At 40.1% G+C, this 16,152-nt stretch overlaps 2 protein-coding genes across 2 annotated transcripts; one reads left to right on the forward strand and one right to left on the reverse strand.

The window, feature by feature from the left end:
• Positions 1–75: 75 nt before the first annotated feature.
• Positions 76–9,863, reverse strand: LOC111233316 (E3 ubiquitin-protein ligase TRIM39-like). Its single transcript, XM_022761102.1, has 17 exons — positions 9,698–9,863; positions 9,026–9,120; positions 6,958–7,099; positions 6,514–6,627; positions 6,354–6,471; positions 4,796–5,010; positions 4,523–4,627; positions 4,068–4,163; positions 3,289–3,522; positions 3,049–3,196; positions 2,645–2,692; positions 2,452–2,478; positions 2,284–2,348; positions 1,620–1,730; positions 1,218–1,336; positions 820–916; positions 76–708 (listed from the first exon to the last, which is right to left on the reverse strand). The coding sequence occupies exons 3-17, from the start codon at positions 7,096–7,098 to the stop codon at positions 556–558; spliced, it is 1,791 nt and encodes a 596-aa protein (XP_022616823.1). The 5' UTR covers position 7,099; positions 9,026–9,120; positions 9,698–9,863; the 3' UTR covers positions 76–555.
• Positions 9,864–14,637: 4,774 nt separating this feature from the next.
• LOC111233358 (ladderlectin-like) lies at positions 14,638–15,993 on the forward strand. Its single transcript, XM_022761167.1, has 5 exons — positions 14,638–14,773; positions 14,920–15,029; positions 15,133–15,267; positions 15,359–15,464; positions 15,676–15,993. The coding sequence occupies exons 1-5, from the start codon at positions 14,713–14,715 to the stop codon at positions 15,762–15,764; spliced, it is 501 nt and encodes a 166-aa protein (XP_022616888.1). The 5' UTR covers positions 14,638–14,712; the 3' UTR covers positions 15,765–15,993.
• The last annotated feature ends 159 nt before the right edge of the window (positions 15,994–16,152 follow it).

Raw genomic sequence — 16,152 nt, forward strand, 5'->3', positions numbered from 1 at the left:
TTTTAATTTATAATGAACAAACTTAAAACTCTTCATCAATACGCTTAATTGCCTTCTTGCCAAGAGTTAAACAAGAAGATCAATACCACTCTTGTGTCAGCAGCCAGTTTGCTTATCTTAGGGTAGAGATAGGGGGACAGAGCCAGCTGTTTTTCCTTCTGCTCCCAATTTTTATGCTAAGCTAGGCTAACAGGCCTAAGGCTACAGCTTCATTTTTTATGTACATATATGCAAGTAAGGTATCAATCTTCTCATCAAACTATCAGCAAGAGAATGAAAGTCAAACTGTTCCTCTAAATTCAATCCTGAAGTAATGACAACAGAAATAATGCTCAAATTCAGACATGCAGATTGTCGCAAAATGTGATTGTTTTATTAAATGATCAGTGAATCATTTAAGATACATCAAAATGTTCCACCTATATAAACTATTCACAGTCAGAGACCAACATCTGCCAAAAGGATTATTTTTCTTTTTACAGGAACACTCAGTGCATGAGTATGTAAAAGAAGAAGAAGAAGAAGAAACAACAAGTAACTTTCAGGTGTTTTCCGTCACTCTATCGTATTTACCGGTGTGATAATCAGCGGCCCGTCGTTCTTTCCGGATTTATTAGTACAAGGGCTGAAGAACGGCAAGATGCATTCAGTGAAAGTGTCATTGAAAGTGTAGATGTGGATTTTAGCATCAACGTTGTAGAACGACACCTGTAGAGGAAAAGGACGACATTTGGTATTATTAGAAAACAGAAAATACAGTGAGTGTAAAATACTGTCAAGTCAAGTTATGTCAAATATTTTTTTTTCCCCATACTGTACCTGTCCTTTCTCAAAGTCCACAAATACCCCAATCTTATGTGGTTGGAGGCTCAGATGGACGTCTGTGGAGGGTTCGGTGCGAAAGGCGTACTTGTTCCTGAGGTGAGGAACGAAGACAAAGTAAAGAAGAGTGAAATACAGGAAGAAGAACAAAAAGAAGAAAAGAATTAAATGTCTGCCATATTTTCTACCAGGTGGTCATTTTATAGTTATGTTGTCTCTCTCTTTTTTGATATTTTACTACCATATCCTAGATCCCATCATCATCATCTACATTTCAATTGCTTTTTAATGACCGTCAAAAACTTTGAAATGTCCATCTGAATCCTTGTGTTAAAGTCTATCAATTAAACGTGTCACATTTTGGACAATTAACTGATGACTAATTGAAAACTCACTTGTTTCTTAGGCTGAGGAACCAGTATCCATTGACTGGGGTAACGTCAATCTTCCCCTTCCTGTTGATTGATTGCCTGGCCACCCCCAGATCCCAGTCCGTCTTCCCACCCACCTCCACCTCCACAGGAAGCAGAACATATGATCAAACATGGACACATATGAACATACGATCTTTATTTTCGAGATCAAAAAGTAAGAAAATATTTCAAAATATGCTCATTATGAAAATACAGATTTAATAATATCATCTTTACACCACTGCACACACCAGATATTTGTTATTTCTGCAGCCAATATTGGACATTGTTTGCAGTATATACACATATTTCCAGGAAATTAACAGGCAGACAAGATCATTTTTAGGGTTGATTAATAACTATTTACTGAGGAGATCATCTTACCTCCCAATAGTGTCTCCCGGAGGAGATGGCCTCCCTCCCCAGGACACAGACGACTCTGTCGAACCTCTCCAGATTGTCTGGAAGCAGCTGGTGTCTGTCTCCACACCTCACCTGCAGAAAGACACTTTATCAAAACCGGACTTTTACAGACAGGTGCTCATTTCATTTAAGCCTTGAAGATCATATACACACAGATACAGAGTTCAAATCCAAAAGAGGACAATACTCTGTGACAACATTTGCACACTGAGGTGAAGGGGTTAGAGATCATCGTCTTGAATTGATCCTGAGAGTGTGTCGTCGATAATTCGTACTTGGTGCACAAATACTAAAGGCAGATTTTCCAAGTTCAGAGTAAATCTGCGGGACTTGAAGCAGAGGTCAGAGCGACTCATACTGCCAAACATTTTGAAACATATCTGTGTATATTCTTGTAACATAGTGCTCCCACGTGGTTTATGCAAACACGAAAAAGCTCCTAACTACTTTTCCTACCAAAAACCAGTAGCAGACCTAAATTTTATTCTTGATTTTAAAACAAATATTCTCGAATTCTTGAGCTTGAACCCTCGGACTGAGGGATTTATACGCTGTAAAAAGAGTTCCAGTCTGTATGATTAATTATTATGTTATGTGTGTTATAATAATTTAACAAGCGTCTCACACTCTTCATGTCCTCTGACAGAATCAGTCTGGGATGGGCAGTGTTGCAGTCCAGCGTTACATCCACTGTGTCGAAGAAAAATATAGAAAGATACAGATTCTTGTTTAGCAACATCTAAATATATTGTGTGTCGACTCCTTTTATTCGCTTTGTGTGATCGTAACATACCTGCGTACTCCTGTACCCTCCTCATCCCTGCAGAGAAAGCAGAAGTGTTTCAGTAATACAGTAAAAACTACTGTATGTGATTAAGTGTGTAAGGTTAGTGTCACGACCGGTGTGTGTATCTGGATCTCTACTGTGTAAGGTGGATGGCAGATATCATTCACCGGTGTGTGTATGAGCGGGAGTGGACACTCACTGGGCTGTGTTCGGACCGGACTGGGCTCCACCACAGCGGGAGGAAAACCTGGATAGGAACGAGACGAAATGGATCAACAACAAAAAAAAAAACTGAAAAGTTGTGAAATGAAAAAGAAAACATTGAATAAAATTCCAATAGTTATGGAGTAAATGCGCCAAATTAGGGAATTATAACCTTGGAAAACAAAAACTCAAGAGAAAGCATTGGTTTAAAAACCATAATGAACTCCTCCACCTGAGGGCGCTAACTCTATGCTTCATGACGCGTCTGTTGTGGTGCTGCTCTTAGTTTAAAACTCCTCAGTGAGCGACCATTTTCTCATGTTTCTACATACTCGAGACTCATTAGCTCGACCAGTCAGATCTCTCTGTCCCGTGCTCTGTGCTTTGCAAGTCACTGACCTGTTTCTGCGATATTCTTCAGCTGCTCCTGGAACCTCTCCACCAGCGCTGCCAGAGACCTGTAGATGGTCCCTGTTCCCAGGTCAGAGTTCACCGCCACTCCGGACCAGTCTCTGGCAGGTGGAGGGCTGGAGAGGACGGGGAACGTCTGGAAAGTAGGTGGAAATAAATAAAAGGGTGAGAAATGACCCAGAAAAATGATCTGTATATCATCAAACTGAACCTGAGACTCTCACCGACCTTGACACAGTGATTGTGGTCATCAGACTGGGCGAGCTCGGCGAGGGCGCTGCCTCTCCTCCGCAGTTCTTCGACCTCCAGCTCCAGTTGACGTATCATGGCGTCGGCCTGGTGCTCGGCCGCCCTCCGACTCATCTCCATCACCTCCATCAGCTCTGCCTGGGAGCGCTCAATGGCAGACACCAGTGCGAAAAACATTCCGACACTTCCTGCTGTCTCTCGCTCCACCGCCAACTGGGGAGAGAAAATGTGAAATGTGTGAGATTTCTTTTTATTATCTGCATGGAGTGTAACACCCAAAACAGATGAAAAGATGCAGTAATAACAGAAATGCACAGTGCCAAAAGTCAGGTATATATTTATGCAAATTTGGCTAAAGCCCTGAATATTTGGTCAAATCCTTAATAAATTTGGAAATAAACCAAAAAAATTAGAAATTTGGGTGAAGCCCCAAAACTTTGTAAAACATTTGAGTGAAACCCCAAGAATTCTTGAAATAAATCCCCCATATTAAGGAATTAAAACCTTGAAGTCACTTATAAACCCCACCTTAAAAATGTGGGTGAAAGAGGAGCGGGAAATAAAAGTAAAAACATCCGTGTTTGTGATAAACAGCTGATAATTGGATGACAGGAGGATTTACAGGTTTTCCCACAAAGGTTTAATATTTAAAAGAATGTGTGTGTGTGTGTGTGTGTGTGTGTGTGTGTGTGTGTGTGTGTGTGTGTGTGTGTGTGTGTGTGTGTGTGTGTGTGTGTGTGTGTGAGAGAGAGACTTGCCTCCAGATCGGCCACTGACATTCGGAGCTCTTCAATCTTCCTGATTCTCTGTCTGATCATCTCCTTGATCTCCTGCTCCAACACACTTAGCTGTGACTACACCCACACACACACACACACACACACACACACACACACACACACACACACACACACACACACACACACACACACAATTTCTTAAAACCAACAAATCTCAAAGACAAAACAGCGAATTTGAAATTTCCCTCTCCAGTTTTCTACAAAACACAATTCACAGTATTTGCTGGAAAACCTCCAGACTGTGATGTCATTAAATTGACTTGTCTGACTCAGATTTCCAGACATGTCACATGTCAACAATGGCAGGCTTCGTGCTGTTCTTCCTCTTTGTCATGTGAGTAAACTCCCTGAAGCTCGAGGGATTCACTCCATCAGTCTGTCCCTCATCCCTCTCTCTGTTTTCTTTTCTTTACCTTGGTTTCCGTCCACTCATCTTCGACAGTCACCGTGTCGTGATCCTGATGGTCCTCGGTCTCACACTCAGGACAGATACACACTCGGTCAGTCCTGCAGTAAATCTAGAGACATAAAAGGTCAAGAGGTGTCAAGAGGACACAAAGTCATGCAGTATTCTCACATATTCCTCAATAATTCATAATAATAAGTTTGTTGAGTTTCAAACAAAAAGGGCCGCAGGAGTATTAAATGAAAGACATTCGTTTATGATGTAGGTAAAAGTGTGGTACCAGTATTCCTCTGTGGTGGATCTCACAGAGAGGGAGGCTCTGGCTGCTTGCAGCCCCGCTCACGGTGAACCTTCTCCGGCCGCTGGAGTGGGAGAATGAGGGAGGAGGCGGCGGAGGTCCGGAGGAGTGGTTCAGGGCAGCGATCGGACTGTTGTTCGGTACCGAAGAAGCCAGTGAGGTCGTGGTGGGTGATAACGACATTGGGATGGAGTTACCTTCCAAGATGGAGGACACAGGGATTGAGAGAAGGTTGAACCATTTTAAAATGGTTTACAGTGAATCTTTTTATTTTACTGCCTCTTTAATATAAAAAAACAACATTTATTTTTAGGCTCCAGATTCAGTGGCGGTTCAGTCGATCAGCGTCTGTTCAGTCCAACATAAACAACAAATATCTCAACAACTGCTGGATGGATTGTCATGAAATTTGGTGCAGACATTCATGGTCCCCAGAGAACCAATCCCACCAACTGTCATGATCCCTTCAATTTGGTTTATAATCAAACTCCTGCAGAATTAATGACATTCGCATCGGCCTCCACTTAGCAAGCGTTAGCATTCTTACATCCTGAACTTACATATGTCCTACACGTGTTAACATGCTGACATCAGCATTAACATTCACAGACCTGCTGTCATGTCTGCAGCCTGTTTGTCCTGTAACAGATTGCTGCTATCTCTGCAGCATATCTCTGACAGGACAGTCGTGCGTCATCTGCAGAATGTTAATAAACCGAGCCGACTGGATGTTGACCTCATTTTTCAGCACTGCTCCACTGAACCAACACATTCAGTCCTCTGACAGTTGACCTGGAGCACCAGAGCATCCAGCACTGCCATGTGTTTGATGAATGAGTACGGATTCTTGAAGTACCAGCGTCTTATGACTCAGGCTGTCAGTGTTGTTTGTGTGCAAAATTAATTACATTACATACATCAATTTGGCAGAAGGGACGTGGAGCAAGTGCATCCAGCCTCTGCAGGAACAAGAACACCTGTGCAAAAGCTTCTTTCTTGGAAGGACTGAATTAAACATGACACTTATTAAGAGCAGGCAGTCACCAGGATGTGGTCGGGTGAACTGTGAGCATTCAAAGTCAGAGACCGGGGTTCACACCCACAGCTCCACCTGCGGTTGGGCTTAGGCAAGGACTGCAAGTTTGGTTGATAATAATAAACAATAATAGTAATACATTACAACACACACTAAAAGATAAAATGCACGTACAAGGCATAAAATACAAAACAAATTAGAATAAATGTAATTTAATAAAAACAAATAAGATTAAGTGCTGGTATTGGAGTTAAGTTGTCTAGTAGTTCAGTATCAACATATTTGTGACGTAAATCAAATCTTATATCCTACATCACTGGACTTATTTTGTCTGTTTTATAATAAAACCTGATGATTTTTATAAATTTTAGATTGTAATTTCCTTCCTTTTGTGAAACTTGTAAATAATCATCCATATTATTATTGTGATTATTATCAGTGTGTTTGTGAAGTTTCAGTCTGTTTTCATGCAGGTGAAGAGGAGGACACGTCTGTCTGTCTCACCTTGGGACTGAGCCTCATAGGTCAGCGTCACTGGCGGCTTTGGTAGAGTTTGAGGCAGCTTCCTCCTCAGCTCATCAAATACATCATCTGGTAACGCTCCATCTCCTCCTCCCCCTCCTCCTCCTCCTCCTCCTCTCCCCCCTCTCCTCTCCCTCCCCACGACTCCAGCTCCCCTCATGGATCTAAACTGCTCGGTGATCTCTCGCAGCGTCCTGTTGATGTGGAGGTCCGGCTTCTTCTGGAAGGTTTTCTTACACAGAGGACACTGACACACCTGAGAGAGGAGAGGAGAGGAGAGGAGGGAGGAGGAGAGGAGAGGTAACGTGGACCAGAAAGGAAGGATGGATGAATGAATGGATTTTAGAGAAACTGATGGTTAGTGTGATCAAAATATATGCTGCTACATTAAAGATAAAAACAGTGATGATAAGAAAGTCCTATAACACACATGCAATACATGAATAGTGACCACAAGAGAGACAAAGAAAGAAGGATGGGCAAGGACAAAAAGAAGAAAAGAAGGAAGAAAGTAAACAGCAAGATAAAAAAAAAGGACACCTGTACACCATATCTTAAACTTCACAGTGTACACACTCACACACACCTTGGATCCGTCCCAGTATCTGCTGATGCAGGCCATGCAGAAGCTGTGGCCGCACGGTGTGGTTGAAGGGTTGGTGAACACATCGAGGCAGATGGAGCACTGGAACTGCTCGTCAGACAGAAAACTGCCACATAAAGACATCCTGCAGGGGGGGGGGCAGATTACCATCAGATCTGTTTGGACGGTCTCAAGAAAACAGATTCAACTTCACCCGTTGTCCCGTTTATGTGTTGTCAAGTCTGAACACATTCTGTATAAAAGCTGCTGCAGTGATATGATCCTAAAACGCTTTGCACAGACAGAACCGGGAGACTTGGAACTTTCCAACGATGTTTAATCTGTCGAGGGTTGTGTGAAGACACAAAGACCGAAGCGTCCCACGTTTGATTTTAAAATTAACCAACACATTTGATCATGATGTTATGTCATTAATTATGTCATTAATTCAAACTGCCAGATTTCCATTAATTTAGCTGTACACGTTCATGGTCCCCAGAGGGATGAATCCTCATTACATTGGCGACCCAGAACAGTTTGAGACCGAAAAGAAAATGAAATGCGCAGATTTGCACAAACTTTGGTCGACATATTGATGCTCTCCAGGGGATAAACCCTTTTTACTTGCATAACCCCTCGACCTGAACTCTGTCGTCAACCTCAGGACAAACTTTTTACTTTCTGTCACACCACCGATGAGGCTTTAAATACAGGTAATTCATCACTGTCTTGCTTGCTTGGTTGTGTCATGTTTGACCTTTTAAGTGACAGTGAAACTGTCTAAAACTGTTACATAAGGAGCCGTTTATCTGTCGTTGCATGGACAGGCCAATGCAATCAAAACAAAGTGGTAATGTTATGAAGTGTGTTGTTTTTTGAAGTGTGGCATGACTGAGAAAGTAAAGGAGGTGAACGGGAAGGAAAGTAGAGTGAAGGAAGTTATTATTAAGAGCTGAAGTCATGATTGATAGATGGACACATTATATAACACATATATTTTCCTCGTCGCCACAAATCAGATAAGGATTGTCTAGGAATGAAGCAGGGCGAGATTCTGTCCTGCATTATCACGTACAGCACATATAAACACATGTTTGTACAGGTGACATTTCACTTGATTCTAATGGGGAAGTGCACATTAAATAGCTTCTGATACCACAAGTATAAATTTATCCACAGTAGTATCTATTTTTCTCCATTATCTACTCCGTGCATCCACTCTCTGGGGAGCTGGAGACTCTCCCAGCATGCTCTGGGTCAGATCCATGGTGTGCCAAGGATAGTTTACATGTCCATTAGAGCTAACACATACAGTACAGATGTTTGTTCTGAGGGTGTGGAAGAAAACCCAAGAAGAGTAAGTAAAATTCCACACAGTCGAAGCATAATAATCATTAACTAAAAGATACTAGAAAAATAAATAAAAGAAAGACACAATAGAACCTAAAATAATAATGATTTTACCACATGTATGCAAGTATTGATTATTGTTTACAAGTGCAAGTGGCTCGTTTTCAGTAACAGCAATTCACACCTACATTATTGTCTCATGATGGAAAGTTCAGTTTTTGCAGGCATTCTTCTTCTCTGTCAAAACCCGGGGCCTACATTACCCAAAATGCAACTTGACCAAAGACACATGTGTAATGTAGCCTCAAGCAGAGATAATGAGTGGGCGACAGAGGTCTCGTTAGCGCACTTCTTTCTAAATCTACAACCTCAGATTTTCTTTTTTAATTTTCAAACTTCTTCAGTCCCAACCCGAGGCAACAAGTCAGATCGTCCGCAGCTCCTTCTGGCTTCATACAACATTTCTTTCACATACGCAACAGTAGCCTCCTCCCAAAGGCCCGTGAACTGACTCTGATGTGTAACATCAGTGGAGTTCCCCTTTAATTAAAAGTTTAAATGCTGCTCTGTAAACACAAACACAAACACACACTGCTTATATGACATCCGTGTACAACAACACACGTCCACAATAACTGACAGTTCGGCTTTATTGTCAATTGAGATGCAAGAATTGGCCTCAACAGTCTCCTTTACAGGTTAGAAAGAGTGGGGGTTTTACCTTTTCACCAGCTCTCTGTACCTGCCTCTAAATTCTTCTGTAAGGTGTTTGAGCTTCTTTACCCTGAAGGAAGTTGGTGTGCAGCCAAGTGATTACTAAACAAAAGCAAGCACATAAAACATCATTAAAATGTGTAACTAGCCACAGAACACACTCCTCACAACTTCATAAAAGAAACAATGAGAGCGTAGTGTAAACTAAAGAGCCTTTCACAATAAAATGCTTGACTGAAGCACCACATGAGAATATATTGAATAAAGGTTGAGCATTTTATTTTTAGGCTCTAAAAACCTTTTATCTCAGTGGTTAAAAATAAAAATTGGCTTCCTTCCTCCTGGTTCTTTGGGATGATGATGATTTTGGAGTTTTAGGAAATACATTTTTACGAGGAGCTTCAATGAAGAAATGCAGAAGATCAGTCGATTGACCAATTAGTCAATCAAAAGAAAAATAATTGAAAACTTTCTGTCATTTTTGAGGCACAAGGAAACATTCTGTGGTTCCAGCCACTCGAATGTGAAGTTACTCTTTTTTTTATTTCATATCAGTGTAAATTGACAATTTTTTGGACTTTTGGTTTGGAAAAAATCAGATATTAAAGTCATTGTTTGTTGCATCTTGACATACTCAGAATGAGCTTTAAACATGAAATAAAAGAGTAAAAGCTGATACCTTAGTGCAGGTGAGACAATTGATGTGGTTGTCGTCTTATTTCTGGTTTTAAAGTATATCCAAAAAGCTCCAGAGATGAACCTAAACTCTTTTAATGTTATCTATATTGTGTCTTGATCTTTAGAGGTCTTATCTTAATCACTCACACACTCCCTTATGAAGTGTGTCTGCTTCTCAGGCTGTGAAATATAAAGGTTTGCATGTGCACGCGTGAAGGTTGTGATTTTCCTTTCTCGTGGAGAGGAAAGTCACACCACGCCCACTCACCAGTCTTGCTGCATCGACCTGTTTGCCAGGTCGATGCAGCAAGACGGGTTAAAGTGGGAGAATGATACATACACAGAGAGTAGGTCAAACAGCCTCTATGTGCAACCTATATTTCTAAAACTGTCGACAACATTTCTGTTTTGAGTTTCAGCCTCAGAATGAGTCATGGGAACAATGTGCTAATCGACTTTCTTTAGCTATGAAAAGAACTGCATAAGAAATGTAAAGATAATAATAGCAATTTTGTCGTTATTTTACAAAACACTATATTAAAGCTTTAATCATATTTTCATTAACAATGGATGAAACAGTTATAGTGTATAATGTGAAAACTGATAAAACTGATATATTTCCAGATTTATAAAAACATTTCTCTGTGTTTTTTAAACTGCTGTTCAGCATTTTTGCATAGATGAGCCTTCAGATTCACAGATCTAAAACTGAAGCTGGACTTCCTGGATCATATGTCATTGTCTGAGCAGTTCCTGAAGCAATAACACGTCCCCGACACTCCAGTGCACGTTTGTTTTTGGTCTGAACTAGTGCTAGGAGTCTAGAAATTAAGCTAGCAGCCCCATGAGGCTGTATTTAGGCATTGTAAACAAAATGCCAATGCTAATAGTGACAATGCTAACACACTGATCATCATTTTAGTTTAACATTTTCTTACAAGCTAATATTTGCTATCCATTACCCATTAAATTTGGGATTTATTAACTTGAACTATCAAAATACTTTAGCTGATGTGAGGTGTTTGTTTCCTAGCTTTGATATAATCCAGGTGGCTATGTTTTGGAGATGAGCTAACTAACAAGCCTTTGTGTGCGTGCTAAAATAAGCTAATCCAATCCTTTAAATTGGCTATTTGTAAGTTTTCTCTGCCGCTTAACATGATTTTCTTGCCGGAAGCAGGTGGTGGTGACTTTGGCTTGACAAGAGCTTCAGCCATCGTTGCGTTTACAAAACAAGAGGTTATAATACGCCCTGCGAGCAGCGCTACTTCTTTGGGGCAGATTCAAGAGTACAGTGACTCGCTATCTGAAAGTTAGCTGGTTAGCGTGCTAACTTCAGTAAGAAAATACATAACTGAGAGAAGACTTAACATTGGTGTTGCTTTCCACTGCTGGAGACAGCTGTTGGTGAATAAAGGAAGGAAGTTTGATACTTAAATCACAACGTTTCTTATAAACTGGTAAGTAAACAGCTGCTAATGCTAACGTTAGCTATGTAGCAAAACTAGCAAAACTTACAAATAGCTCCTTTAAGGATGCATTAAATAATATATGTGCTTGTCTTCAACCTCATCATGAAGCTAAACACAGAAATAATGATTTTCAGTTTTGTTTTGTTTTGTTTTGTTCTTGTTTTGTCTCAAGATAAAAATAAAACAATCTCTTTCCTCTGCTCACCTTGCAGCTGTTATTTCTGTCTTCGTAACTGTTACTGTACCACGACCTGCAATTTAAGGACAATAGCTTTAACAACAACAACTTCACTGTGGCTTGGACACTGTGAGAATAATAAAAATATCTCTTCTTATCGTCTCCTTCATCTGTGCCAGGAATCTTCACGAGCGATATAGAGCTGTGAGAAATGTGCTTTCTGCCACCTGCATGTTTGTTCATTGTTTCGGCTCACTTTCAACTCCTTGCTCAACTTGTGTGTTTTTGTTTGTGCCAAGTTATTCAGGCCAGAGTCACCTCACATTTTTCATGTTTCCCATTCCTTTTGGTTAATGATGCGCTACCGCCCAGAGCGAGATAAGCGGACGCACAGACAGCGTGTACCCAAACAGGATGTTGTGCTTCTGTTACAAAACATTGTCCTTAACCATGCTGCTGATTCAGTCCCTGAGTAATTCCAACCTGTGGCACATGCAGATACATTTTTCTGGTTGATTTCAAATACGCACACCGAAAGAAAAATAGCTAGTTTGATAGTAGGCGTTCACACAAGTCAATTTTTTTTTGCTATCCTGTGAAGCTGTCTCCAAAATGGCAGCTTTTCATGGGTAATGTAAGAAAACCAATGTATTTGTTAAGATGTCCCCATGGTTTTTGAAATGTTTTACTTGGCTTAGGAAGTAGCATCATTTTCTCAGCCCATAGAGGAACACTGAATCATTCATTCAACTCAACTCATTCACTGGACAGTGACAGTTTTTGGTCAATTTCACCTGTTAATGTGCAACATAGCTAATATATATAATATAATATATATCGCTTTTAGAACCATTTGTTGACAAACTTTATCCCTAAATGTCCCTAAAAATCCTGCAAGTCAAAGGTACTTTATTAGCATGACAGCTGGAGAAAAACAATATTGCCAAAGCATCAAAATACAATTTCCAAAAATACTACATACAAAATGAAACAAACAACACCAAGATCAATACAAATGTGCACATTAATTATGTTTTTTACAGTTAATTTATTCTTGTGAGAGGTCAATATGCTAGTTAATTCTGAGGCTTCATTTAGTTTGGGAAATTTGGGATTACAGAACTGAACTGGTCAAAGTAAATGTTCATTATTTCATTGAATGTTTTAAATTTTGCACACTTCTTTACACTTTTACACTTGTGTAGAAAATGCAGATTCTCTTTTTTCTTCCGTGATTCATCTCCACAATATAGTATCATTGTGTTATTATAATGCTTTTGACAACAGTATATTGAATTATATAGCAGTAAATTATAGTATATTATTGTATTTATACATTGCTGCATTAATTGAAGAAGATCATTTTACTACGTTATATTTTGCAGGATATTTTTATTATTTAAATTGAACCCAGTTGAGTAAACACTAAAATATGTTCTCCTGAAATGTAGCGGAGTAAAAGTACAAGTAACTCGAAATTGTACTTCGCCACAGCACTTGACTGGTCCTGTCTTGGTGTATTTTTATCTGCTTGTTTTACACTTCATGTCAATTCAGATAACTTCCCTTCACATTTAATTATCTCCCGATCTGCAGTACCAGTCGTACTTTTCTTCTCGTACATTCTGCACTGTCACCTTTATGTTATTGTCTCACAGTAAGAGCTGTTGCTCAATCTCAGCCAGGTGATAACTGTACCTGCACCGACTGATACAAAATGGGGTGATGCAATGACCGAACCTGGCTTCGAACCCAAACTATTTTTGAGCATATGCCAAAATCTAACCTGTCAAGATTTCACATGGTTCACCTGTGTGTTTGCCTTCACTGCACACCTGTGACTCATTCCCGCCTCAGCTGCTGCACATTAATAATTCTGTCTGAAAATAAACACAGTCATACCTTTTGTCAAACTGCTGAGACGGACTGCACCCATCTTTGATCATGGCCTACATTTGGATGTAGGCCACTGCACAAGTTTAGTGGGTGTATCTTGCACGACTGTTATCATGATGACAAAATCTGTCCACTGACATATAAACACCTGGCAATATAGGTGTCTCCAGAACCACATTTTGCCACAATGACACACACTCACAGACTCACAAGGTGAAAACAATACCAGCTGTCAATTCCAGTAATAATAAGATTCCAGTTCCTGGTTTTTTAATTGTCCATGCTGGGTCATTGGTACGCCTAAATGAGAAACGGCATTAATGTTATGAGCAGTTACACCTGTGCTTTTCCTGTTGTGACACGTCAGAGTTTCGATTGTGGGAAAGATCCGTTGTTCTTACTGTTTCTTGTCAAGCCCATTTACCTGCCTGAACTCCTTTTCCTCATCTGCTGCTGTTGACCAGGTTCCTCTGGCTTGTTTCCTTCTCTGAACCAGCAAACGTCTTGATTAAGCCTGGTTTAACGTCGTACTGTAGCTGCCTCTTGTCTGCAGCTGGATCCTGTTACAGCGCAATCAATTTTTCACCTTGTGAGTCTATATGACAACAAGAGAAGCTGGGAATGAGTGATTGCACCTGGTTGTTGTTGTTTGTTGCTTATTGTTTTTAAATTGGACAAATCTAAGTTCTGTAAAGTGGGAAAAAATTAAATAATCATGAGACAATAACAATCTGTGATAAGGACATAGACAAACAGACAAGTTTTAATTCTTTATCTCATGTTTACCAAAATAAAAAACATAATAATCGTTACAAAAACCCCTTCAATGTAAAAGATTGTTGTATTTGGCTTGTAGATACACTCATGTGGGCATATCCAACCAATATCCTCAATACCAGTGTTTTTGTCAGAAGTAGCATCGTGTGAAACCAACAGAAAAGAGAAGCATCACTTATCATGCTGCTGCACGTTTCTCACCTTGGCAACTGTATGGAGAAGTGGGTTTCAATAAAGCTAAATCATTGGTAGCATAAGTATATGTATAAAAAAATTAAAAAAAAACATCTTTTACTAAGTCACTGTTGACCTGTTTGATTTTAACCAAGACATTTCCCCCTTAAAGAACTGTGAATGTAGTTATAAGATGTTTTCTTTCAAATTTTGAGCAGCTTCAATTAAATTTATACAGATCCTAATACAATGAAGGTGATATGCTTTCTCCTTCATTAAAACCTGAGCATATAACACTATTACATCAGCATGGGCAGTGCTAGTGGTGAGAAAACATGTCTTCACATTATGTGGATGATTTTGATGCTGAGAAGATAAATTCTCTCACTCCACCTCTTCTGCTTTTTTTTCTTTTTTCTTTTACCTCTTTTATACCTTCTCCTCACAAGTATTAGTGAAGACTGGTCTGTTGCCTCATTGAGGGTAGTCATCTTCTTCAGTATCTCCATCATCTCCACCATGAAGACGCTGGCTGTGTTGGTGCTTCTTTGCACCGTGATGGTTCTGACCGGAGCGATTCGTAAGTGTTAACGTTTGTGTGTGTGTGTGTGTGTGTGTGTGTGAATAGATCTAAGGTGAGGTTGCATGGAGCCTGATCAAAATTGCCATCCATCACAAGGGTTTATCCAGATACAGGGCCTTTATTTCTTCTCTATTTTGCTTCAGGAAGGAGAAACCAGATCAGGAGGGCAACATATTGCCCCATCGCTTGGACTGCGATCAAAGGACGCTGTTTCCGCTTTATTTCAGCTTCGATGTCTTGGGGTAAAGCTGAGGTAATCAGGAAAAGTTTGATTCAGATTCAGAAATATTTTTTTCAAGCGTTCTTTAATGTTTAAGTTATTTTTCTGTGGTAATTGCACTTCATCTCCGCGACAGAAACACTGCCAGGCCATAGGTGGACACCTTGCATCTGTGCACAACGCTGGCGAGTATCGCAAAATTCAGAAGATGATATCGAAGGCCACGCGTGGGTTTCCACAAACATGGCTTGGAGGCAGCGACTGCCAAGACGTAGGCAATACCAACTTGCTTTTATTCTCATTCAAATATTATTTATTTACTAATTTATTTACACAGTTTTCAATTCTCCTCTGTCTTGTAGGAGAATATTTGGCTGTGGAGTGATGGTACACCTTTCAACTATATGCACTGTGGCACCTTTGACAACCGTTGGTGGAGACAGCACTGCTTGCAAATGAACTATGGAGGTAAATCACACATTATTTGTATCAAGTGCTTTCTCTATGAATAGTGTGGATAATAAAAGAAAAGCATCTGGATATATACTTTTAAATCTCAAGTGACAAACGCTGTTAAAATTATAAATGATGACCGACAAAGTGACTTTGGTGTCGGTAAACAGTTTCAGCTTTTGGGTTCTGTGGCGTTCATTGACTCCTGTGTTCTTGTTTCGTACAGGAAACAAGTGCTGGGATGATGTGCAGTGCAGCAGCAGTCTTCCATCTGTCTGTGCCCTGAATACCGGCAAAGTTGTCACAGTGGCCTGATGCACCCGCGAGGAAGCACAAAGACATATTTGTGTTTATGCTTTTGCTGTAATGCTTTTTAAGAAATGAAGCAATGTAAACAGGAGCTGGATTGTCTCTTAGGCCTCGTGTCTTTAATAAGAGAAGACTGGATGTGCTGTGTGGACAATGCTTTTTGGCAAAACCTTATTGTAAAGAGTGAACTCTTCTCTTCTTCATGCAAAAATAAAACGCTCAAGCAATGAAAGAGGCTGTTTTGTGAACCTGGTGTATGTCAAGATACGGATTAATAGGGACTTTAAGCAGCAACGGTTGAAGGGGCGGTTACGGCGCCCGCTATACATCCTTTTTACAACAAAGTAAAATAATTCTAATGAAAATGTGTCACTATTTCAAATGTGTGTGCAGC

Source organism: Seriola dumerili, unplaced genomic scaffold, assembly GCF_002260705.1.
Source record: "Seriola dumerili isolate Sdu_G_001 unplaced genomic scaffold, Sdu_1.0 BDQW01000388.1, whole genome shotgun sequence".
NCBI lineage: Eukaryota > Metazoa > Chordata > Actinopteri > Carangiformes > Carangidae > Seriola > Seriola dumerili.